General features: G+C 56.0%; 4 protein-coding genes across 6 annotated transcripts; 2 read left to right on the forward strand and 2 right to left on the reverse strand.

The window, feature by feature from the left end:
• Positions 1-1,568: 1,568 nt before the first annotated feature.
• Positions 1,569-8,843, reverse strand: KIAA1191 (KIAA1191 ortholog). The gene is made up of 7 exons (XM_075714804.1): positions 8,816-8,843; positions 8,542-8,732; positions 7,022-7,148; positions 5,222-5,346; positions 3,800-3,906; positions 3,340-3,476; positions 1,569-2,887 (listed from the first exon to the last, which is right to left on the reverse strand). The coding sequence occupies exons 1-7, from the start codon at positions 8,841-8,843 to the stop codon at positions 2,679-2,681; spliced, it is 924 nt and encodes a 307-aa protein (XP_075570919.1). The 3' UTR covers positions 1,569-2,678.
• A 1,341-nt stretch (positions 8,844-10,184) lies between these two features.
• Positions 10,185-13,111, forward strand: ARL10 (ARF like GTPase 10). Its single transcript, XM_075715563.1, has 4 exons — positions 10,185-10,370; positions 10,957-11,119; positions 11,388-11,563; positions 12,006-13,111. Exons 1-4 carry the CDS (start codon positions 10,185-10,187, stop codon positions 12,180-12,182), a joined length of 702 nt encoding a protein of 233 aa, XP_075571678.1. The 3' UTR covers positions 12,183-13,111.
• Positions 13,112-13,407: 296 nt separating this feature from the next.
• NOP16 (NOP16 nucleolar protein) lies at positions 13,408-16,220 on the reverse strand. Of its 3 annotated transcripts, none has more exons than XM_075715210.1 (5): positions 16,114-16,220; positions 15,774-15,888; positions 15,000-15,069; positions 14,121-14,227; positions 13,408-13,848 (listed from the first exon to the last, which is right to left on the reverse strand). In XM_075715210.1, the coding sequence occupies exons 1-5, from the start codon at positions 16,218-16,220 to the stop codon at positions 13,705-13,707; spliced, it is 543 nt and encodes a 180-aa protein (XP_075571325.1). In that variant the 3' UTR covers positions 13,408-13,704. The 3 variants fall into 3 exon arrangements, 2 of the variants coding, with proteins under 2 accessions (XP_075571325.1, XP_075571326.1); XM_075715211.1 differs by having other exon boundaries at positions 15,000-15,059; positions 15,770-15,888; XR_012831251.1 differs by having other exon boundaries at positions 13,815-13,848; positions 13,931-14,227.
• Positions 16,221-16,502: 282 nt separating this feature from the next.
• On the forward strand, positions 16,503-17,553 carry HIGD2A (HIG1 hypoxia inducible domain family member 2A). Its single transcript, XM_075715584.1, has 2 exons — positions 16,503-16,617; positions 16,895-17,553. Exons 1-2 carry the CDS (start codon positions 16,503-16,505, stop codon positions 17,059-17,061), a joined length of 282 nt encoding a protein of 93 aa, XP_075571699.1. The 3' UTR covers positions 17,062-17,553.
• Positions 17,554-20,893: the final 3,340 nt, after the last annotated feature.

Raw genomic sequence — 20,893 nt, forward strand, 5'->3', positions numbered from 1 at the left:
GCTACACAGCAAGGCCTCATCCAGAAGCCTGGCTTATTAGCCAAGAACAGTTTGGAAGGGTATGACCTAGGGCTGACTGGTTTGCTCCTTGTTCTTTAGGAAGCCTCTTTCCACCTGCCAGATGTGGCACAAACCACTCATCCACATGACATTGCCCCTCTAATCCAGGGATAAGCTATCCAGGGAAAAGTAATCTGTTTGGGAATAGTAGCCAGGAGTTTGCACTGTTGGCAATGCAAGTGCTCTCTGCTCTAGAAGGCTGCTCTTCCTGCATAGTATGCTCATTCAGGTGTATTTTTCCAGATAGGTCCTTTAACTAGATTAGGCTTCTATCATTAGACTAGAAAAGAAACCACATTCCAGCAAGAGGTCCATAGTTATGGATTGTATTTTCTGATACATTGGTCATATCCCAATGATGTCGGAGTAAGCTACAGGAAGTAGAATATCACACCAAGAGGCCACACTTTAACCCAAGCCTTTTCAAACTAAACTATGAGATCAGCCTGTGTAACAAAGACCTGCAGCAGCAGCCTGTACCAGCATACCTGGGTGCTTCAGAAGTTAACTTCACCACTTTTAGTCCTGCTAACTAGGAACACCAGTCTTCAGCTCTGACACCCCCAGCCCAGAACTGTGTGCTCTATCAGCAGTAGTTTGGCAGCTACAGATGCTACAAGAGCACTCGAACCAGAGCTTTTCAGAGGAAGGCAAAGCAGAGATGGCCACACAACTGAGAGCTGGGCACCTCTAAGCAAACAGCAGCCTGGCTCCCAAACCTGTGCCCACCTCCACAGTACAGGTGCAAACACAGCACACAAGCTGTAAGAGAAGCAATCTCAGGAACATGAAGAATCACCATTTGAATAGCTCAAGAAAACACAAAGACTTCATGTTTAATTTCATCTGCACAAGCCCCAAGACAGGCTTTAAACCTAGTCTCCCTGTCAAAAGGCAGTTTTATAGGGCAAACATTTTACCCTAGTGCAAGTGCTGCCAGAGCCTTATTAGGCACAACCTGACCCCACACTCACTGGACAGCCCCACATTTCTTCCATGGATGCACACCAAGGACCTCCATTCACAAGGATTTTATTTTCTTGTAACAAAGAAAAAAAATCACACAGAGACATGAATAGAGACAAATAAATTAATATCAAATGAGAGACTGATTGCCAAGGTGCAAGTGTGACAGTGAAAACTGCTTGGTTGGGTATTAGACTTTCAACACAACACATCATTAGCAGTGCTGTTCAAGCTTCAGAAGAAGCAGAGCCACAAGATGTGCTTCTTCAGAGGGGACAGTAGCTAGCCAAGTGAGCCAAGCCTGCCTCACCCTCCAGGAGGAATGTTTGGTTTAAGAATGCAGAAAACCCAGAGCTCAATGTTACCAGCTGTTAAGTAACCTCTGTATAGTGTTCTTGCAACAGAGAAGCTTCCAGTACCAGGTGCAAGGCTGCTGCTGCCACCTCACCACTGCAGAAAGCCTGCTGCTGGCTGAGGGAGCTCTGCAATACAATCAGGAGACAACAGAGGAGGCCCATTTGCCACAGGACAGGTCAAGATTACAGAGCAATGCTGCCTAAATGCTTAAGGGGTTAGATGGTAGCCAGGAGTTCCTTCTACTTTTCACAAAAGCAGGTGTTAGCTGTTCCCAGTAACTGGTTCTGAATAGGCCAAAAATTACATGTAGCTGTATCATAGCAGGGAGGAATGTTTACCCTTGATCTGCCCTCAGTCCTCCCCCAACCCTGCAAAATGCATTTAATGCTGATGAAACAGAAAACCCTATCTGAGAAGTGCCCCTGGTATCTGATACACATCTACTACATGACTCATACAAGATGCTAGAAAAAACACAAATTAAGCAGCACCCAGACTGCCAGAACATCTGTCTTATCTAGGAGAAGGCAGGACAGTGTTGTTTTGCAGAAAGAAGGAAGGAGGATTACTCTGTTCAAGCCACATCAGCTCTGGTCATTTCCACCTTTTTGGAGGAACATGAAGAGTAGGAAGAGAAGCAATTCTTCCTCGTTACTGCCAAGCCCCATCAGATTCTGTTCCCTGCCTTTCTATTAAGAGCATCTTCGAATGGTCACAGCTCCACAATTCCTTTAAAAAAAATCCAAGAACAAAAGTAGTACTAGGTGTTGAACTGGATAGTAAGGGAGTGCTACACTTAAAACTAATCCACCACATTCCCAGAGCAGCTTCTTCCTGGCAGTTAATGGTCCAGTTTTCAGTCCTTGCTTGTTTTCATCATTTTCCACTGGTGTTCTGTATATGCCAGACAAAACCACAGTGCTCCTGAGGGTACTTCAGCACTGAGCAGGACAAGACAATCAGACTACAGGTAGACAAGGCAGCCTGCTTGCACACCACATGCAGTCCTGTCCCACAAAACACAGTTCAAGGTTTTACTGTGGTGCAGCATACTGGGTAGCACATCTAGCAGGCTGAACTGGTGCAATACAGCAGGCAGGATGGTTTACATTGGTTTAGTACTAGTGCAGGAGGTTTTTTTCCAAGACTGGCTTTAGGAGGACATTCACAACCATTTCCTTTTCTGAGATGAAGAGCTAGAAGGGAGACTTTCCTATTTTGCTGCAGCACAATGGGACAGGGAAGCAGAGCCTAAGACACTCTGTAGTCCACTAAAGACACCAGAAGCATTCTTCCTAGAACCCTGTGGGAGTGAGCACATTCAGATCCCGAGGTTTGATATTATGGGAACGTGGAGATTTTTTTCTTCCTTCTGTGACTGGAATGTCCATTTTGGGTGGCTTGAAGGTGACTGGATCCTCTGGCATCCTAGTAGCCTGAGCACGCATCAGCTCCATTGGGGATGGCTTCTGGGCTCCCTTATAGGATTGGATGGTAAATCCTCCTGATGAAAAAAAAAATCACAGCAAGTAAGAGCTAGGAAAACTAGCCAAGTCCTTTTTCCACTGCTGCCAGTGAGCCCTGTCACTGATGCCTGACACTGCAGAAAGCCTATGCAAGACACCGCAGCTAAAGCCTATACCACATCAGTGGCTGACACTTCCAGTTCTGGTTCCACCAGACAGCAGAGAGAGCAGAGTGAAAAGCTGTCACCTTCACACCCTGCCCATCCACTGCAGCTCAGTGCAAGTTATTTCTACTTTCAAAATCTTGGCATAGGTTTTTACCTAACTGCTTTATATCTAGGCACAGAAGTTACATGAATAGCACACAATCACAAGGTGGTCCTAGAAAGTAACAAGGCAAGCAGGATAAGGCTCCAGAAATAGCTAGCAAGTTTGTTGTGTGACAGTTCTCCCCTAGCTCTTGCAGGGCAGGAGATTTTAGAAGACACACCTGGATCATTGGTGGATTTCTGGATGGCTTTGGGTCCAAAAAAGCTCCATCTTTCAGATGGCAATTTGTCCCCACCAGCTTCCATGGCAAAGTCTGAGCCAGTGATAGAAGTAGAGGATCCTTGACTAAACCAACCCCTAGGGAAAAAAAAATAATTGAGATATATAAAACATGAGAACAAATACTTCAAGTTGCCCCACTGTGCCAGGAACTTTACATGTAGTTATCAGAGGCAATTTAAATGCTCTTAATTGGTTTGTTACCACCCAGGATGAAGATACATATGCTCAAGTTCCACAAGCTTTCAACATTTGGATCTATCCAAGACAAATCCACAGCAGGCTCTGAATTTCACCGCTTAGACAGTCCCTCACTGGATAAGGAGGTTATTTGTAGCAGCTCCCACCTCAGCATCCTGTAGGAAACCAAAGGAGGCAGTGGTCTGCCAGGAACAGAGTACCTGGTTTTATGCCTGGGAGAGGAGTGGGGAGTGCTGCTTGGAGTGGACTGAGCAGAAGATGTCTGCTTGTCATCTTTTGTCATCTCTCCACTCTGCATTTTTAGCTTCTGTTAGGAGAGGCAAGAGAAACACAAAAGCAACAGAGCTTAAATACAAGACATAATCAACAAACAGCCAGTTTTATTGTCAAAACTGGACAACTGTTTTATATCACAGACAATAGAGGATTTAAGTATCACTTCACCTAAAGCTAAACCTAGTATTACAATACTTGCATACACCCCTTAAACTTCTTTCCACATCAGATATAAGCATTTTGGAAGTCCACTACGCTCAAGACACATCCTCCAGGCTAGAGGAAGTAAAATAACACCTACAGCTCACTCTGCAATTCAGAGTCACTACCCAACAGTAATGCACTGCTTCAATACCAGCATTCATAGGGAGGTTGCAGATGCAGCAGAGATGGCTTACACACCAGTTCAGCTACCTGATAACAAGTCTAAATGCCACAGCAACCATTTGTCTGCAGCATTTTTCAGAGCAACAAAGCTTTCAGTCCCACAAGTTCTCTAAGGAAGGTGAGACCAGGCCTCATACAGAAGGTGCAAGTCTAGGAGTACTAGACCCTGGGAAGTAATCCACATACAACAGGATGGAAACACTGCTCTAGGACCAAGACAAACTGCATTTTAAGAGTATGCCTGGTCATAAAACAAAACAGGAACTGGGTGTATGTGAACCAGGTTATTACAAGTCAGACAGTACAAACTGAACTTTGAAGAAGTCACTTGAAGGGCAGTTATAGTTCAAACACCAACTACACAGGCACCTTCTGTTTCCTGTGGCTATCCAAGCCACACTAATGCAATTCACCAACACTGTTACTGAAACTTTGACCTTGTGGGAGTACACTTGGAGAGTTTACTATTAAACTCCAACTGCAAAATTACTGTGGGCAACTGAGCTCATCAGAAACATATTGATTCAAGACCTTTGTCTTTATTTCCACTAACAGGCCAGCCCAATTTCATCTGCTAACTTCCACATCAGAAATGCACAGTTTACAAGTTCTCTGGGGAGGCTGTTAGAACAGTCAACAGCAGGGCACCATTCAAAGATACAGCAAGAAACTGGATTCTGTATAGGGACATCCCCTCTTGGAAAGACAACTGTGACAGTCTGACATGACTGTGGAATATGACAGATTTCAGAAAAAAGTTTGTTTCAAAACTAAAAAGGCTAACCCTAACTTTAAAATATAAGTGGGTAACTTTTTTCTTTTACACAATGAGCTAAAAGCCTTCAGGGGAAGCAGTTTAAGTAGAGTCCTAGCAACATGCTCCAAAAGTTATGTCACCAGACAGGTGTTAAGCTAGTACACAGCCTACACAGAGAAAGCCAATGCAAAACAAGCCTTACGTGGACTGCCTCAGCCACTCGGTGATACTTGGTCTCCTCAGTAGTGAGGCCTTTGTGGGGAGTGTAGCCAGCATCTCTCAGCCCTGCCTGCTGCTCAAAGCGCTGAATGCTCTCCTGAGTCTGCTCTGGAACAGACAAGAGCACATAATCACACAGAAATGCCACCACAAGCAGTTCTAGTGAACAAAGGCAACTTAAGCAACCAGATGTAAGACCCTTTTTGCATCATTCATCCTACATGTTGCGATGAGTTGATAGAGGCAGCAAGATGAAGCTAATGAGATATTGTGACTTGAAAACTACCCTCAGTCATAGGGGTAAGTCAGATGAGCAGTGATTTGTCCCAAATCACCAGACATATTACAAATGCAACACCTGTAATTAAACCATGTCACCCAAGCAGCTGCATCGCTCCTAATTACAACTTCCTCGATCTAGGAGACCCCAGTAAGCTGGACATTTTAAGCAGCCCTCTAGGTTCAAGGGACTTTTGTTTGGCCAACAAAAAATGAAGTCTTCTGGAAGACTGCCCACACTAGCTAATCTGACAATCACAGCCTTGCAGAACAGGTGGTAAAGACTCCCAGTGATTCCTGACTAGGTAAAATAAGCTATTTCAGCCAAATACAGAGCCAGCATCTAATGCACTGATATCAACTTCAGTTCTGAAAAATCCAAGGACTCACTGCCCCCTCCCCCATCAGCATAAGTGTTCACTCCCCTAGTGGAACTAAGAAAAGTCAAAAGAAATCAGAGCACAAAAAGATTACTGGAAAAGCCCAATGTCTTCTTTAAAAGAGATAAGACTTCCCATGTTAAAGTTATTTGCAGGGATAGTGCACTGTATATATGAGAAATCTAGAGGACCCTTGTCTGTTTATTTCCAACTCATGACTGAATGTTCTTCCTGGAAGGTGCAGGTTGGGGCTCCTGACCATTTACTGCACAAGAACATTTTTATGCCGTGATGGTTTTAACTAGATTAGCATTTTATCATTAGACTAGAACAGGAGCTGCTTTCCAGAAGGAGGTCCATATTCCTGGATGTTATTTTCTGATGTGTTGATTACTTTTGAGCCAAAACTGAAATAAGTGCAAACATACAGCTATTCCAAAATGCTGGTCTGAAAAATCTAGAAGTCTTTGGAAACACTGCTTGGAGGAAAAGATGAAGCTCAGATCCCAGCTGCTAGAAGAGGAGGCAGCAGGGACCAATTAACACATGAATAATTCCTCTTGTTGCAAATGGGCATGTCTTCTCTGCAAGCATAACTGACCCAATTTGATTTTAAAGCATCATGATTTATGAGTTTTTTTTTAAAGTAAGTGTTACTGTTAGCAAGACAGCTGCTGCTGCTAGTAACTAACATAAATGCCAGCAAGTGCTCCATTAGCACAGTATGTCAGCTCTCCATACCACTTTGGTTAATTTTAGAGCTTTACCTGTCATTCAGAAATAGCAAGTTAATAAGCAAACAAAGTAGCAGCAGCCACCACTTTTGCACTCCAGCAACAAGGCAGTGTTGACTGCAGTGTCCTATCAGCAGATCATGTACCAGGGTACACTCCTCCCTCACCCACCTCCAGCACCTGGAAACACAGAGGCAGTAAGTGTGACCTATTCCCTAGTTCTTTGCTTCCTTCTAGAAGCATCCTCCAAAAAGCCTCATACAACTCTGGTTGGTCTGAACCCTCAAGCTGTCCAGGAACTCTGATAGTTACCTTGAGGCATTACCAAGCTGGAGCACACTCATGCACCCACACCCCATTAGCCACTGCATTAGAGGTTAGAGTTCTTACTTGTAATGAGAGAGTTCATGATGATATGAGTAGCCTTGGCCTTCACCACAGGTACCTTGTTCACACTTTCAGTGGATGATGAAGGAGTTATAACAGGTGCATTCATATTAGCATCCCCTTCTTCAATCTGTAGGGAAGAAGCAGGATACAGTTTAAGATGAGAAAGTATCTCAGCACCTTGCCAGGACACTTCTAACTCCTCAAAGGAGACACAAGGCCAAGCTGCTCTAGCAGCTAGCCTTCATCCCATGGAAGAAACCCACATGCTGCTCCCACAACAGCCCAGGAATATTTAGAGCTTGAATCTTATAATTCTTAGCAATGAACAAGCAACTTGCATCCAACACTTGAAAACCTATTGGGCTCAGAGCCAACAAGTTGCTAGTCTAAGTACAAAAAGGTCAACAGGAAAGAAACCAGAACATATCTACTTCCATTCTCATAACTGCAAACTGGACTTCAAGGTCAACTGGGCAAGAGCACCCTTCCACAGACAGCTCAGAAATACAAACTGTTTACAGAATGGCAGTCACACAGATGAGAGGCTGGTGTTTACATCTTGTTTTCCCCCTCTTTCCTTATATCAGTTTCTTGCTCAATGTACCTAGTGGTCATAGCTCTACCACTGATCGCAAGACCCTAGCAACAGAGAAACACACAATGAATGGTAGAAAACAAGAAGTCCTGTGAAACTGAGACTTCCTCCTCCTAACACAGGAGTTACTGTTCCCTGACTGGAGAGTTTGGTTTTTGTCCCAAACTACAACTTTAGGTTTTCTTCCAGGAGAAAGATTTTAAACGAAAACAAGGTGAAAAGTAGATGTTAAGCTCAAAGGAATACAGAGTTATTTACTTCCATTCAACAACATTTAACTTCACTTCAAACTTAGAAAACAGCCTCTAAATTTAAAACAGCTTGTCCTGCACTCAGAGTATCCCCATAGTCATTTCATAGAACGGTTTGGGTTGGAAAGGACATTCAAAGATCATCTAGGTCAGCCCCTCTGCTGCAGGCAGGGACATCTTCCACTACATCAGGTTGCTCAAAGCCTCATCCCACCCAACTTTGAACACTTCCAGGGATGGGTCATCCACAGCATCTTCCACTACATCAGGTTGCTCAAAGCCTCACCCCACCCAACTTTGAACACTTCCAGGGATGGGTCATCCACAGCATCTTGGGGCAACCTGTTGCAGTGCCTCACCACCCTCATCGTGAAGATTTTACAGCCAACCTAAATCTACCTTTTTGCTATGGTTTAATTACACCTGGTTACAGCTTGCAGCTTTTTTTACCCCTAAACACCTCCCATAAGCGAGAAGAGTCCCAGAATGTGCCTACCTCCACCATACTTCAGTGTTCCCACAACAGGGCCAGAGAGCAAAGCCGGTCTCTAGCGCCCAGCCCTCCCGAGGGTCCCAGGGGGTCCCTGCCGCCGAGGGCCGCCAGGGCCGGGCTGCAGCGGCACACGGGAGGCACGCCTGGGCCAGGGCCACCGCGGCAACCGGCCAGCCCGTACCTTCGAGAGCTCCTGGTACTTGCGCTCGGGGATGACCGGCTGCTTCCAGAGGACGTTGGCGCACAGGTCGGCGGGCGGCGGCGTCATGGGCGCCGTGTCCTCCAGGGCGTCGTCGTAGCTGAAGGCCCGCCGCGGCACGCCGATGGGCAGCGACATCTTGCCCGGGCGGGCCCCGCCGCCCTGCTCCAGCGCTGCGAACAGAGATGGCAGCGCTCAGCGCCGCCGCGGCCTACCCGGGCCGGTGGGGAGCGCGGAGGCGAGGGGGGGGCCTTACCGGGAGCGTCCGGCTGCCGCGAGCTCATGGCGGCAGCGCCGCTGCTCGGCTGAGGCTAGCGAGGCTCGGCGGGGGGCGGCGGGGCGGGGGCCGGCGGCGCCATGGCGGAGACGCCGGGGCCGGGGCCGCTACCGCCGCCACTGCCGCCGCCGGAGGGGAGGCGCGGGGGGACATGGCCCCGCGGGAGCGCTCTTATAGGCGCGCGGTCTCGCGAGAGCTGGCGGCGGCGCGCGGGGCACGCTGGGAGTTGTCGTTCGGGGCGCGCGGGGCGGGGCCAAGCGAGGGGGCGGGGCGTTGCGCTGAGGGGGCGGGGCCGGGCGGTTCCCGCGGGGGCAGGCGGGCCCGGGGCCGAGCACCGCTGCCCGCCGCCCCCGTCCCTGCCCGGCCTCACTGCCCGACCCTGCCCGCCCCGGCACGCCCGCCGCCTGCTCCGGCCCGCTCCCATCCCCGGCCCGACCATGCGCCAGCTCTGCCAGCAAAACGCGTCGGCCCCCCGGAGGGGTGTCCAGCCCGCCCACGGCCCCGGCGCCGGGGCGGGGGGTCCCTTGCTGCTCTGCTGCAGCCGCCCTGAGGGCCGCGGGGGCCGGGCACGGCGGCTCCAGGGAAGGCCCCGCTGCCGCTCCCAGTGGAGCCTGGCCCGGGGCAGGGATGCGTTTCGCCACCGGGGGGATTGAGGACAAACGAGTCCCGTGGGCAGCGGGCGCAACCCCTGGGCCCGTGGGTGGCTGCTGTGCCGGGTGCCAGGCTGCCGGGCGGGTGTGGGGCCTGGCGGTGGCGAATGTGTCAGCACGCTGGCTGGGGAGGCCCTGCCTCCCTCCCTCCCTCCCCCCATCCTCCCTTCTTCTCACCACCATCCGTCCCTCTCCCCACCACCCGTCCCTCCCTCCCTCCTTCCCTCCCCACTATCTCTACATCTCCCCTCCCTCCCTCCCTCCCTCCGTCTCCTCCCTACCTCCCCCCATCCTCCCTTCTTCTCCCCACCATTTGTCCCTCTCCCCACCATCCGTCCCTCTCCCCATCATCCCTCCCTCCCTCCCCACTATCCCTCCCTCCCTCTCCTCCTCCCTCTCCTCCTCCCTCCCTCTCTCCATCCATCCATCCATCCATCCATCCATCCATCCATCCATCCACCCACCCACCCACCCACCCATCTCCCCCCCCCCTCCCTCCCCCCGCGCTGGGAGCGGCCCCTTTAAGCGCGGCGGTGACGTTCGGGGCGGGCACAGCTGGCTCTGGCGCGCCGCCCGCGCACACAGCTGGCGGGGGGGGGAGGGGGGGGGCGGGGCACAGCTGCGCAGCGGCCGCGCGCTGCCGGTGCCGCTGCCGGTGCCGCTGCCGGTGCCGCTGCCGGTGCCGCTGCCGGTGCCGCATGGCCCCGCCCGGTGCCCTCCGGGAGCTGACGCTGGCCCTGGGGGCCGCCGTGGCCGCCCTGGGCTCCCTCCTCTTCATCGCCTGGAAGATCTGCTTCCGCGGCGCCGGCACCGGCACCGACTGGGGCGGCTGGTGGGAGAGGGAGCTGCAGGAGCTGCGGGACCGAGCCCCCGCCGGCGAGGCGGTAAGGGGCGGACGGACCCTCGCCGGGACCCCCGGCCTGTCGCGGCAAGGGCACAGGGTCGGGATCTCCCCGGGATCCCCTACACCGGGATCCCCTACACCGGGATCCCCTTTCCGGGACCTCTCAGATCCCAACAGGGCGGGGACGGGGCAGGGGGTCGGCATCCCTCCGGGTCCCTCACACCCCCGAGGCCGTCAAGCTGGGGAAGGGACGGGGGTCGGGATCGGCCCTGTGATCACCAGGCTGCGGAAGGCTCTGGATCGCCAGCGGGATCCCTCTGAGCATGTGGGGCTGGGGAAGGGGGTGCAGGGTCAGAATCCCCCCTGGGATCTCACACCAGGATCCCCCCGGAGCCCGTCAGACTGGATTCCCCAGGATATTTCGCAGAATGACGGCCCTTGGGGACCCTTCTGCAGCCCATCCTGCTGGGGAAGGGGTCCCCGGCCTGAACCACCCCTGGAGACGAGGGCGCAGGGGCTAGGGGGGCCGGCAGGACCCCTTGCTCCGGGCTGGTCCCTCAACCGGCTGCCTGAGCATGGGGCTGCGGACCCTGGGACCAGCCCCAGACCCTCCTGCATCCCCGCAGCTGGACTGGCGGCAGGTGCTGGTGCTGGGGCTGGACGGGGCGGGGAAGAGCAGCGTCCTGCACTACATCTGCAGCCAGACGGCCAGGGAGCGCATCGCACCCACCCGCGGCTTCAACACTGCCCAGCTCTTCGTCGACAGGCTGGAGATGGACCTGCTGGAGGGTAAGGCTGGCCTGGCCCCGTTGCGTACCCCGGGGCTGAGCCTGCACGGCTCAGAGGGTCCCCCCACCTGCTGGCACCGGGCCGGGGGCACAGAGCATCCCGGGCGGCGGGAGTGCCCTGGGTGGTGGGCACATCCCGGGCAGCGGGAGCGTCCTTGGTGGTGGGAGCATCCCAGGCGGGCGGGAGGTCTGTTTCCCTGGGGTGCTACAGGGAGGCAGCAGCCCCTGTTGCCCCCCCGCAGGGGCCTGATCCTGCCCATCTCCCGCAGTGGGGGGCAGCCAGAACCTGCGAGCGTACTGGCCCCACTACCTGAGCCAGGCCCACGTGCTGGTGTTTGTGGTGGACTCGGTGGACAGGTCGCGCCTGCTGACGGCACGCCAGGAGCTGCACGCACTGCTGGCTGCGGAGCCCCGGCTACCCCTGGTCGTGCTGGCCAACAAGCAGGTGGGTATCTGTCCCCGCAGCTGCCCCCGGGGCTGTTTGCAGCAAAACTGTCCCTCCCCAGGGCCCCGAGGGGAAATCCTGATAGGCAAAATCCACTGGCTCTCACAAAATCTGATCTCTGGGGGCCTGTCTTCTCCAGTCTTCATTAGGAGGCATGGCTGCCATTACCAGTGCCCCACCTAATGAGTTTTAGGAGAGCACCTAGGCAGCAGCCTGCAAAATCCACCAGGGGAAATACGTTCCCCACGCAGGGGGCCAAGCACATGCCCGGTGCTGCTTTCCCATTAGCTTGTGCCAAAGCGACTCTGACGCAAGAGCGAGGCAGCCCTGCCTGCGCACGAAGCCGGCCAGGACCACACAGGCAGGACAGGGCTCCTGCCAGCCGGCAGCAGCTGCTCCCACCGCTTCTCCCCTCCTGAGCGGTCGCCTCTCTTCCTCACAGGATAAGAGCAATGCCCTGAGTGCGGAGGAGCTGCGGGAGGAGCTGGCCCTGCACACGCTCAGTGGGCAGCGGGAGCTTTTCCTCCTGCCCACCAGCGCGACCTGGGCCAGCCTGAGCACCGCCACCAGCGTCCTCCACGTGAAGAGCCTGCTGGTCACCCTGCTCTCCCAGCCCTGAGCCTGCATCGGGGGTGGACAGGCTCCCACCCCCGGCACGGCTCTTCCTTGGGGTCTGCATCGTGAGGATGGAGGCAGCAGGACAGGAGCCCTGAAGCTCAGACTCACTGGTAGCAGGCTGCCAGTCCTGGGGTGTTCGCTGCACCCCATGAGGTTTGGGGTTGAGCTGTGGCACGGTCTGCCCTCAGGGAACACGAGCAGCGGGCTCTGCTCGCTGCCACAGGGAGAGGGCAGCCGCCTCCCCCCATTCAGGGATGAAGCCTCCCTTGGGATGGTGGCACAGGCACGGCTCTCAGTGCCTGCTGAGCGGGACTGTGCAGCACAGGGCAGGGCCCCACACCTTCACAGCAGCCCCGCAGGATATGAAATGAACGGGGCTGAACAAGTGAGGTAGCCCTTTTGCCCACCGGCACAGACAGGTCATCCCAGGAGATGGGCTCTCCTTCCCAAAAAACAGAAGGAGTTACTGCTGATGCAGCCCTGCCAGTATGGCACACACTGGTGGGAATAACCAGCTCAGGCTGTCTCTCACTGAGGGCAGAGCACAGCCCTCAATTCCAGCTCTGTATTTAAAGCCCTCTTTAGGAGAGATGAAGGCAGGTATCAGGCAGCCCTGCACTGCCCCTTCACCCTGAACAGGGGTAAAGACAGGCTTGTTTGGTAGGAGCTGCGCTCAGCAGGCTTTTTCGCCCCTGCCTGGTCTCCCTCCCTCTCAGCTGCCCCAGGGAGAAGGGGAAGGAGCCTGGCTCAGGGCCCACAGGAAGCCCTGCCAGCAGGCAGAAGGGCTGCTGGGTCAGGTCGTGGGGCGCTAAGTCCTGGAAAACCTATTGCGGAAGCTGGAGAGCACATCTGGGAAAGGAAATAGTGGTGTCCAATCTCTGCTGTGAAACCTTTTGTACAGTTGCTCCTTTCCTATGTCAATAAAGAGGCTGATCACTCTGCGCTGCCCTCCAGCTCCTTGGCAGGGAAGGGGCCCCCAGCACGGTCTTCTGAGCTGGAGACAGGAAGGTTGCTCGGGGGGGGAAGGAAGCAGGACGTGGCCCTGCTCCAGCCTCTGCTTACAGGGAAATCAGCAAAGGCCCAAGTGCTGCCTGCACCCCACGGGCCCCTGGCCCCATTGCTGCAGGGGGATGACACACGCCTGACGCCCATGTCCCACAGGTTGGCACCAGGAGCTCTCTGAAGCGGGACTGCACCAAGCAAGAGCCCATGAGCAAGACATTCACACCAGCTTGAAAGAGTAATTTATTTTAACAAGGCAAAAGAAGTGCTGACTGCCACACAGAAAGGGAGCAGCACAGCACATTTAGTCCCAATGCCACAAGCCACAGCCAAGAGTCTTTCATGCCTGGTTATAACTGTCTCTGTCTAATGAAGGTCCTTCCTCCGTCGCCAGAGGCTTTGCATAGCTCAACTCGCTGGCACTGAGCCTGTGACTGTTACCTGTCTGTCAGTCCCTGCTCAGTTCAGAAAATGGTCACGTCAAACCTGCACTTGCAGGCAAACCTGAGAAAAAAGGACAGTCACTGCACATCCATCTTTTCCTGCTTGAGCGATGCAATGAAATCCTTGTATTCCTCGGGATAGAAATTCTTGTATACGTTGATCTTTCTCTTAATCTGCTTGGGAGTATCCTGGTAGTAGTTCTTCTCATCTCGAGCCATTTCCTGTGACAAAGGAGAGGGTAAGTCAGAGGAGTTGCCCCAAGAGCAAACGCCAAACCAGCCCAGCCACGCTCCAATTGCCCACCCAGGTCGGCTGTGATCACTGCCTGATTCAGACAGGGATCTGGCCAAGGTTCAACATACTGCTTCCCTTTAACAATCAGCTGACTGAGAAACAAGATCCAGGACAGAGAGGGTTAGTGATTTCCATCCTGCAGATGATCCAGGAGTGAATCACTCTGGGTGCTCCTCACTCTCGGACAGCCAGTACTCACTTTGTAGTTCTCCCCGTGGTTCTGTATCATGTACCGCACGTAGTCTATCAGGTCTCGTGAGAGTGTGTTTGATTTCTTCTCGGGGAGACTGGCCTCATATTCCATCTCTAGGCAAAGGACACAGACACCATGAAGCGGGGGGCAAGGAAGCAGCACCTCAGAGGTCCCCAGATCAAGCCCTGCCAGTACTACAGAAAAGAGGCGGCTCCTGCAGCACAGCTCCACAGCTCACACACACAGGGCTGCTTCCCAGCACGATTGTGCAGGAAAACGAACAAGACAACAGCCCTCCGCTTAGGCTGTGGGCATCCAGGCCTGCACTGCTGCTCCTCTCCAGCTCACACCACAAGGAGTGGAGCCTTTCTGCCCAGGCTGCAGAGCGTGACTGTTCAGAGCTGCCCAGCCCACCACTAAAACACGTGGGGTACTGCAGCCACAGTTTCTTGTCACCCTGGTGCCCCACACCAGCATGTTTCAGAGTGACCAGAGCCCTCTTTTAGGGCTGCAGGTAGAAATATGGCAAAAAAAGCAGCACAGGAGAGAAAAGGAAACTCATGAGACAGAGGACACAAGGGAATGGCAGAGCTGCTGTCCTGGCTCCTGGCTCAGGTCTGGCCTGGCTGGGAAGCCCCAGCTGACTGCTGCCAGGGCGGTACTCCTCTACAAGCCCACAACACTGGACAAGAACTAACAGCTTTCCTGGCCCCTGGCACAGCACAGCAGCTAAGGACAGTCTGGCAGCACAAAGATGAAAGACAAAATAACCCACAGGGCCTTGGGAGAACCCCAAATGCAATGGCAGTGGTGCGGTTCAGCCGGAAACCCGTCAAGCCTGGAGGTGGAAAAGCACTCCCTGGAGAGGACAGAAGCAGCACTGACCATTCACCACATAGGGCTTCCGCACTATTTTCTTTCCTTGCTCCCGTCCATCACTTTCCACTTCCATCCCCTGTGTTAAATAAGAGAGAAAGCAACTCAAGAAAAGCCCATTTAGAAGACAGCTGTCCCCCCATACATTGCTCCCAAAACTCCAAACTGCTTATACAACGGCTGCAAGGACCAGGAATCTCAGCTGACTTAAGCAGAGCCTTATTTGTGCCATTAAGCTAGCCCATGGTCAAGCCAGTCGCCTGAACAATACTGTGTGAATGGAGACAAGTGGCAAACAAGGTCACTCCTGGATTTTTTTCACGAGTCTCACGTTTTGTGGGGCCACCTTTCGCCTGGAAGCGTTGCCCACTGATGCAGGCAGGGCAGGCTGGGCTGCTGTACACAAAGAGGCTTTCTTTCTTATCAGGAGCAACTCAGCTGCAATGTTCCCAACCCCACCTCTCTCTGGCAAGTCCCAGGAGACTGGCTGACGTTATTTATACTTGTTCCAAAGCCCATTATTTCCTTGTGACACCGTAGCTCGTTCCCATGCCAGGATCTTAGTGAGAAAAGCGTATCGATAGAGATAAGAAACACATCCACCTACAGAGACTGATCCAGAGCCACCTAACCCACGCTCCAGAGCGGGCTGCTCTCCATGCTGGTTTTCCCCAGCCCGGCTGTGTGTCCTGGGGGAGGCCTGACCCCAACCCCTCCCCAAAGAGCAGCCCCAGCCGAGCCCCCCCGCCCTTCCCCGGCGGCGCAGGGCACGGACGCACTTACCAGCAGCTTCTTCTTGGGGATGGGGACGGCCTTGTTGGGATCCTCCGCCAGGCCCATCTCGGCCAGGTTCTGCGCCACCGACTTGGTCGGGTCCCAGGCATGGCGGATGTGCGAGCTGCGCGGGGACGGGCACCGGCATCACGGGCTGCGCTCACCCTCCCCGCGCGGCTGCGCGTCTCCCTCCCCGCAGAGAAGCGGCCCCCGAGCGCCCACCGAGAGGTGCCGCAGCTCCCCCCGGGGCACCGCTCCCACGCGGCGGCGGGCCCACGGCCGCCCTGCCCACAGCCCACGCACGGCCCCGCGCCCGCCGTGTGCCCCCCCCCCCCCCCGCGGCCCTCACCAGGCGATGCGCGGGGCGGCGCGGCGGCGGGCGCTGCGGTAGAGCCGCTTGCGGTTGAGGTTGTAGGAGTACTTCTGCCGTCGGCTCTTCCCCTTGGCCTTCGGCATGGCTGCCCCACGCTGCTGCCGCCGTCGCCGAGCGCCGGGCAGGGCCGCGCGGGGCGGGGCCGCGCCGCCGGGCACCACGGGACTTGTAGTCCCGCGCCTGCCCCGCCGCCCGCGGTGTGTCCCCGCCGCGGACTACAACCCCCGGCATGCCCCGCGGCGGGGGGCGGGGGGCGTGGCCTGCCGGGAGCCGTCCCCCCATTGGCCGCCGGGAGTGCGCGCCGCTTCCTGGCTACGGCAGCCGGGGAGGGTCGCGGGTGGTCACCTTCCCTGTGGGCCGCAGCCATGGCGGCCGGGCCCCCCCCGCCGCTGGAGCCCAGCCCGCTGCCGGTGTTCAGCGAGGAGGGCTTCGGGGACAAGTTCATGCGCAAGACCCGCGAGAACCCCCTGGTGCCCCTCGGTGAGGGGGAAGGGTCGGGGGGTGACGGGGGCGGGTGGGGGCTGCGGTGAGGGGGAAGGGCCGGGGCGGTGGGGCTGGTGATGGGGAAGGGCAGAGAGCAGTGGGTCGGGGCCTCTTGAGCCCAGACCCAAGGGGCCGCCCTCCGGGGAGGCATCTCTTGTTCGAGGGTGTTGTCTAGCAAGCCAGCAATGCTCAGGTGCAGGGGGAAGGAGGCGTGAGCTGGTCCTCGCAGCCCCTACCCTGCTCCGCTGACCTGTCCCTCTGTCCTTCTCCGTAGGCTGCCTCTGCACAGTCGGCGTCCTGACGTACGGACTGATCAGCTTCAAGAGAGGCAACACCCGTCAGTCTCAGCTGATGATGCGGGCACGTATTCTGGCCCAGGGCTTCACCTTCGCGGCCCTCCTGGGAGGCATGGTGGTCACAGCCATGAAATCTAGAAAGTGAAATCAGGCAAGAGAGCAGCTGCGGGTGCGCGCCCGCCAGCCTGTGCCCCAGCTGTCAAGGTGGATTCTGGCTGCGGATGGAGTTTTCCGAGAGACGGTTGTGATGTCTAGGTGGAGGTGGTGTCAGAGAGGCTCCGTGTTCCAGAGCACTGGCAATGTGGCTAATACACCTCTGTGATTAATCTGAAATTTGGGCTGTGGCATTTTTTTGATTCCTTGAGAGCTTATCCTCCTGCAACACTGGAGGCTGCGCCTTGCTAAGCCTCTCCACCCCTGTCAGACCTCTTGTCCCTGCTTGGTGCTGTCACAGTCTGTTAAAATTGTGTCTTGTGGGTCTGAGGTGTGGCTTTAGTCAGGTGGTGCAGCAGCATTTGAGAAATGAGCTGCCCGGTAGGAGGGAACAGCTGTTTATGGCTTGATCCTGGCAGGACAGAGTTCATAAGCCGTGGGCGAGTTGTTTGGGGAGAATGTGTAATCTGGTTGCAAATGGTGAGTAATAAAGTGAATTGCAGTGAGATTCTGACTGATACTAGATTGCAGAGAATTGAGAAGCCAGAAGAGTAAACAGTGTAGGGGAGCAGGCATGGCTGCCTTGAAGCTGTGGTGATGCAAGCAGGACACAAGAGATGTAATTCCCTGTGAAAACAACTTGGGAACTTGCATTTCCAAAATGGGGCCTGGCCACATTCTCTGGGACACACTGCTGCTTCAGTTGCTTTTGCCGGGCAGTCGGTTCCTGCGCAGCGTGTTGCTTCGCGTGAGCTGGAACTGGCTGCTGAGCAAATGCCCTGTTCCAGAGGGAGCTGCACTGCCTGTGTCGTGACAAACATCATCATGGGCGGCTCCAAGTCCTGCTGTTGGCATTGGATCATTTGGATCATACCGGCGTGTTTGAGCAACGAGGCTTTGCTCTCCTGTGTCAGGGCTGCAGAGAGGAGGAAGTGGGGCTGTCGGATCTGTTTGCTGTGTGGCTGTGGCAGCTTGTACCTGCCCGTAGGCAGAGCGTACCTCTGCAGGGGAAAGGGGCACAGACCCTGCTAACCGTGCTGCGATGACGCCTCACGTTGAGCAGCCTGGGGCGTTTCCAGGCTTTGCTCTCTGGGTGTCTGCGTGTTGGTGCCTGCGCCCCGGCCTTCCCTGGCCTGCGGCCGGCTGCCTGGCAGCTTGCTGATCCCGCTTTGCCCTTACAAGGGCAGGGTGAGGGGTAAGCTCACTCCACCTGTAAACAAGTGCTTGGTTTGTCCGGTCTGGGGAACCATGGTGCTGGTGGGCCTCAACAAGGAGAGGGGGAAGGCTATCGCCCATCAGAGCTGACTTTTGCAATGCAAGGGTGGGGGACAAGCTGTTGCCGGTGCTGAGCAGGGTGAGCTCTGCAGCCAGGAGCCGGGGGCTCTGCCCGCTGCAGTGCTGCCTGCCTTCCCTGGCTGCCTGCTCAGCACGTCTTTCCCAGAAGAAACCACTTTTGGCTGGCACTTCCAGCCCGGCCAGCGTGGGGCAGGGGTGTGAGAGGCAGCTGGTGGGCAGACCTGCGAGCGCAATCCCTTGGCAGCCCTGGCAGCCTGGAGACAGGCACAGCGGACTGGGGAGCAGCTCAGGCCCTCCGGACAAGCAGGAGCCGGCAGCTCCCTGGGGGCAGAGCAGAGCCCCCTGGTCCTGCTGCCACTGCTTCTGCCCCAGCCTCGTGCAAACCCTCTGGCCCTTCCCCTCGCTCCTATCTTTTCCTGTAGGATGTGGTTCTCCTCCAGCCCCGCCCTTTCTGCAGGAGGGTTGTGGCTGTGGGTTCTCCTAAATGCACACATGTGCGTTGCTGAAGCAGAAAGACAACAGTGCCCCGTAGGAGTGGAGATGTCGGTTTATTGTAACAGGTGATTTGAACAGTCACAGATACCAAAGCTGAGGGGATGTAGAACAGCTGTGGGCATGGCTCCCCTGGAGCTGGCTGCCCCTGCCTGACACGGGGTGCACGGCAGCCGGGGGACCCAGGGGCCCGGCTGCCTGTGGGGGCTGGAGGGCCAGAGCGCAGGGGGGCTCCCTGTCCCCAGGAAGCAGCCAGAGGCGCTTCCCGCTGCTCTGCAGTGAAAGGCGGAGGCAGGCAGCTGACTCCTGAAATATCCTGCGTCGGTGTCCATCCCGCACTGCAGCAGAGCTGCCTACGCACGCTGGAGCGCGGGGGGACAGCATAGGAGCGATAAGCCCTATGGACAAGGGGGCACAATCCCAGCACACAACACTGAGTGACTCCCTATGCGCCCATTTCCCTTCCCAGCCTGCTGCTGAGCCCATGCCCCAGAGCCAGGGGAGCCCGGTCACCCTACGAGGGCTGCAGCAGCAGGGCAGGTGACCTTCCTGACTCGTGGAGCCATAGCTGCAGGGCAGGAGAGCTCTGCATACTTGGTTTTCTGCTGAGCAAGGCTCTACAGCAAGGCTCAAGCAAATGGTTTGTGGGCTCTGCTCCATGTCCCCCCAGCCCGCTGCTGCAAGCCTTTCCCAAGCCCCCAGCAGGCCAGCCCTGGGGCACAAGCTCCAGGCTGCCCCGCAGCAGGATGCGCGCAGGCCTGCCCCTCTCCTGCTACATGGGAGTTTTGCAGGTTTCCAGGGCTGGGCCTCTGAGCCGGAGGGACTGGTGCCGGCCCCACCAAGCAGAAGGGAGAAAGCCAGTGTTTGGGCTGGAAGGCATGTGCCTTGTGGGGCAGGGACTGGGACTGAGGCATTTTGCCATGCTACCTTAGGTGTGCAAATCCAGCGGGGCCCAGAGAGAAGCCACACAGCAGCTGCAGACAGATGTGCAGCTTGTTCTCCAGGGACAGCACAAGCCCCAGCACCAGAACTCTGCCCAGTCCTGGTCTGCACCCCTGGGTTAGGGAGCTGGGGGCTTGACCTGCCCCACAGCAGCTGGACCTTCCTATCTGCTTCCCTGCCACCACACAGCCTCCATCTCCCATCCTGGTAGCAGAGGAAGAAGCAGAGCAGAGCCAAGGGCCCCTGAAGCCTGGCACCCCACATTTCCAACTGCTGGTGGTCTTGGGGGAGGGACATGAAACATCCTGTACGCTTGCCCCGTGGCCCCTTCCCAGTGCCCTGCACCACCATGCTGCCTGGCACCAGCAGCCCCACAGGACGGACAGGACATGGACACTGCAACTGCTGCTCGGAGCCCCGCCAGCTTTTTGGGGTGCACAGCCAGGCTGGGGAGAGGTCTGCTGGGCTTGGGCAACTGCTGGCAGACCCAGCACAGCCTGGGTGCCTGCACTCACATTCCTCAGTCCCTGCTAGCCCAGCAGCATCACGCTGTGGCCGTGCTCCCTGCAGAACCTTGCAGTGTGGAGCTGAGTCAGGGCTGTTCCTCCACCCTCTAAGCCCCGCAGCCGGCTCTGCTCTAAACCCCGCCAGAAAGGCAGATGGGAGCCAGGGGCTCCACTAGGATCGCTGCCCTGGGGCTAGGACCCAGGCCCAGATGCGGGGCTGCCGTGCCTGCACTCGCCCAGCGCCAGGACGGCTGCAGGCAGGTTTATTCCCAGCATAGGGGTGGGGTGGGGAACACGGGGTGCAGTGTTCCCCCTCTCACTGAGCCAGGCCCCTGGGTACAACCTCCCGCAGAGCCCAGGCCAGGGGCTCTCCCACTAACTCAGCTCTGCCACCCAGTGTCGCTTCCCGGGGAAATGCCACAGTAATAAATATGTGTAAAAAGAGACCGATGCACCTTTTAAGCAAAGGAAAACCATGGGGAGAGTTACAACCGGTGACTCGAGCACAGCCAAGGCACACACCAGGGAGCAGGCAGGGTGAGGCCCCTCGTGGGCTGGCCCCACGAAGCCGCACGGCTTGGTGAGCCT

The sequence above is a fragment of the Pelecanus crispus genome, chromosome 8 (assembly GCF_030463565.1).
Source record: "Pelecanus crispus isolate bPelCri1 chromosome 8, bPelCri1.pri, whole genome shotgun sequence".
In the NCBI taxonomy this organism is placed as follows: Eukaryota; Metazoa; Chordata; class Aves; order Pelecaniformes; family Pelecanidae; genus Pelecanus; species Pelecanus crispus.

What these genes read in the sequence shown, in the direction of transcription:
- KIAA1191 (XM_075714804.1), bottom strand. Translation starts at nt 8,843, where the DNA reads ATGAGCTCGCGGCAGCCGGACGCTCCCG. An exon ending in AGTACCAGGAGCTCTCGAAG is followed by an intron (nt 7,149 to 8,541) that starts GTACGGGCTGGC and finishes TCTTCCCTACAG; the next exon opens with ATTGAAGAAGGGGATGCTAA. An exon ending in GAAATCCACCAATGATCCAG is followed by an intron (nt 2,888 to 3,339) that starts GTGTGTCTTCTA and finishes TTTTTTCATCAG; the next exon opens with GAGGATTTACCATCCAATCC.
- ARL10 (XM_075715563.1), top strand. Translation starts at nt 10,185, where the DNA reads ATGGCCCCGCCCGGTGCCCTCCGGGAGCTGACGCTGGCCCTGGGGGCC. An exon ending in GGAGATGGACCTGCTGGAGG is followed by an intron (nt 11,120 to 11,387) that starts GTAAGGCTGGCC and finishes CATCTCCCGCAG; the next exon opens with TGGGGGGCAGCCAGAACCTG. An exon ending in TCGTGCTGGCCAACAAGCAG is followed by an intron (nt 11,564 to 12,005) that starts GTGGGTATCTGT and finishes TCTTCCTCACAG; the next exon opens with GATAAGAGCAATGCCCTGAG.
- NOP16 (XM_075715210.1), bottom strand. Translation starts at nt 16,220, where the DNA reads ATGCCGAAGGCCAAGGGGAAGAGCCGACGGCAGAAGTACTCCTACAAC. An exon ending in GCCGCCCCGCGCATCGCCTG is followed by an intron (nt 15,889 to 16,113) that starts GTGAGGGCCGCG and finishes GTCCCCGCGCAG; the next exon opens with CTCGCACATCCGCCATGCCT. An exon ending in ACCACGGGGAGAACTACAAA is followed by an intron (nt 13,849 to 14,120) that starts GTGAGTACTGGC and finishes CCTTTGTCACAG; the next exon opens with GAAATGGCTCGAGATGAGAA.
- HIGD2A (XM_075715584.1), top strand. Translation starts at nt 16,503, where the DNA reads ATGGCGGCCGGGCCCCCCCCGCCGCTGGAGCCCAGCCCGCTGCCGGTG. An exon ending in GAACCCCCTGGTGCCCCTCG is followed by an intron (nt 16,618 to 16,894) that starts GTGAGGGGGAAG and finishes CCTTCTCCGTAG; the next exon opens with GCTGCCTCTGCACAGTCGGC.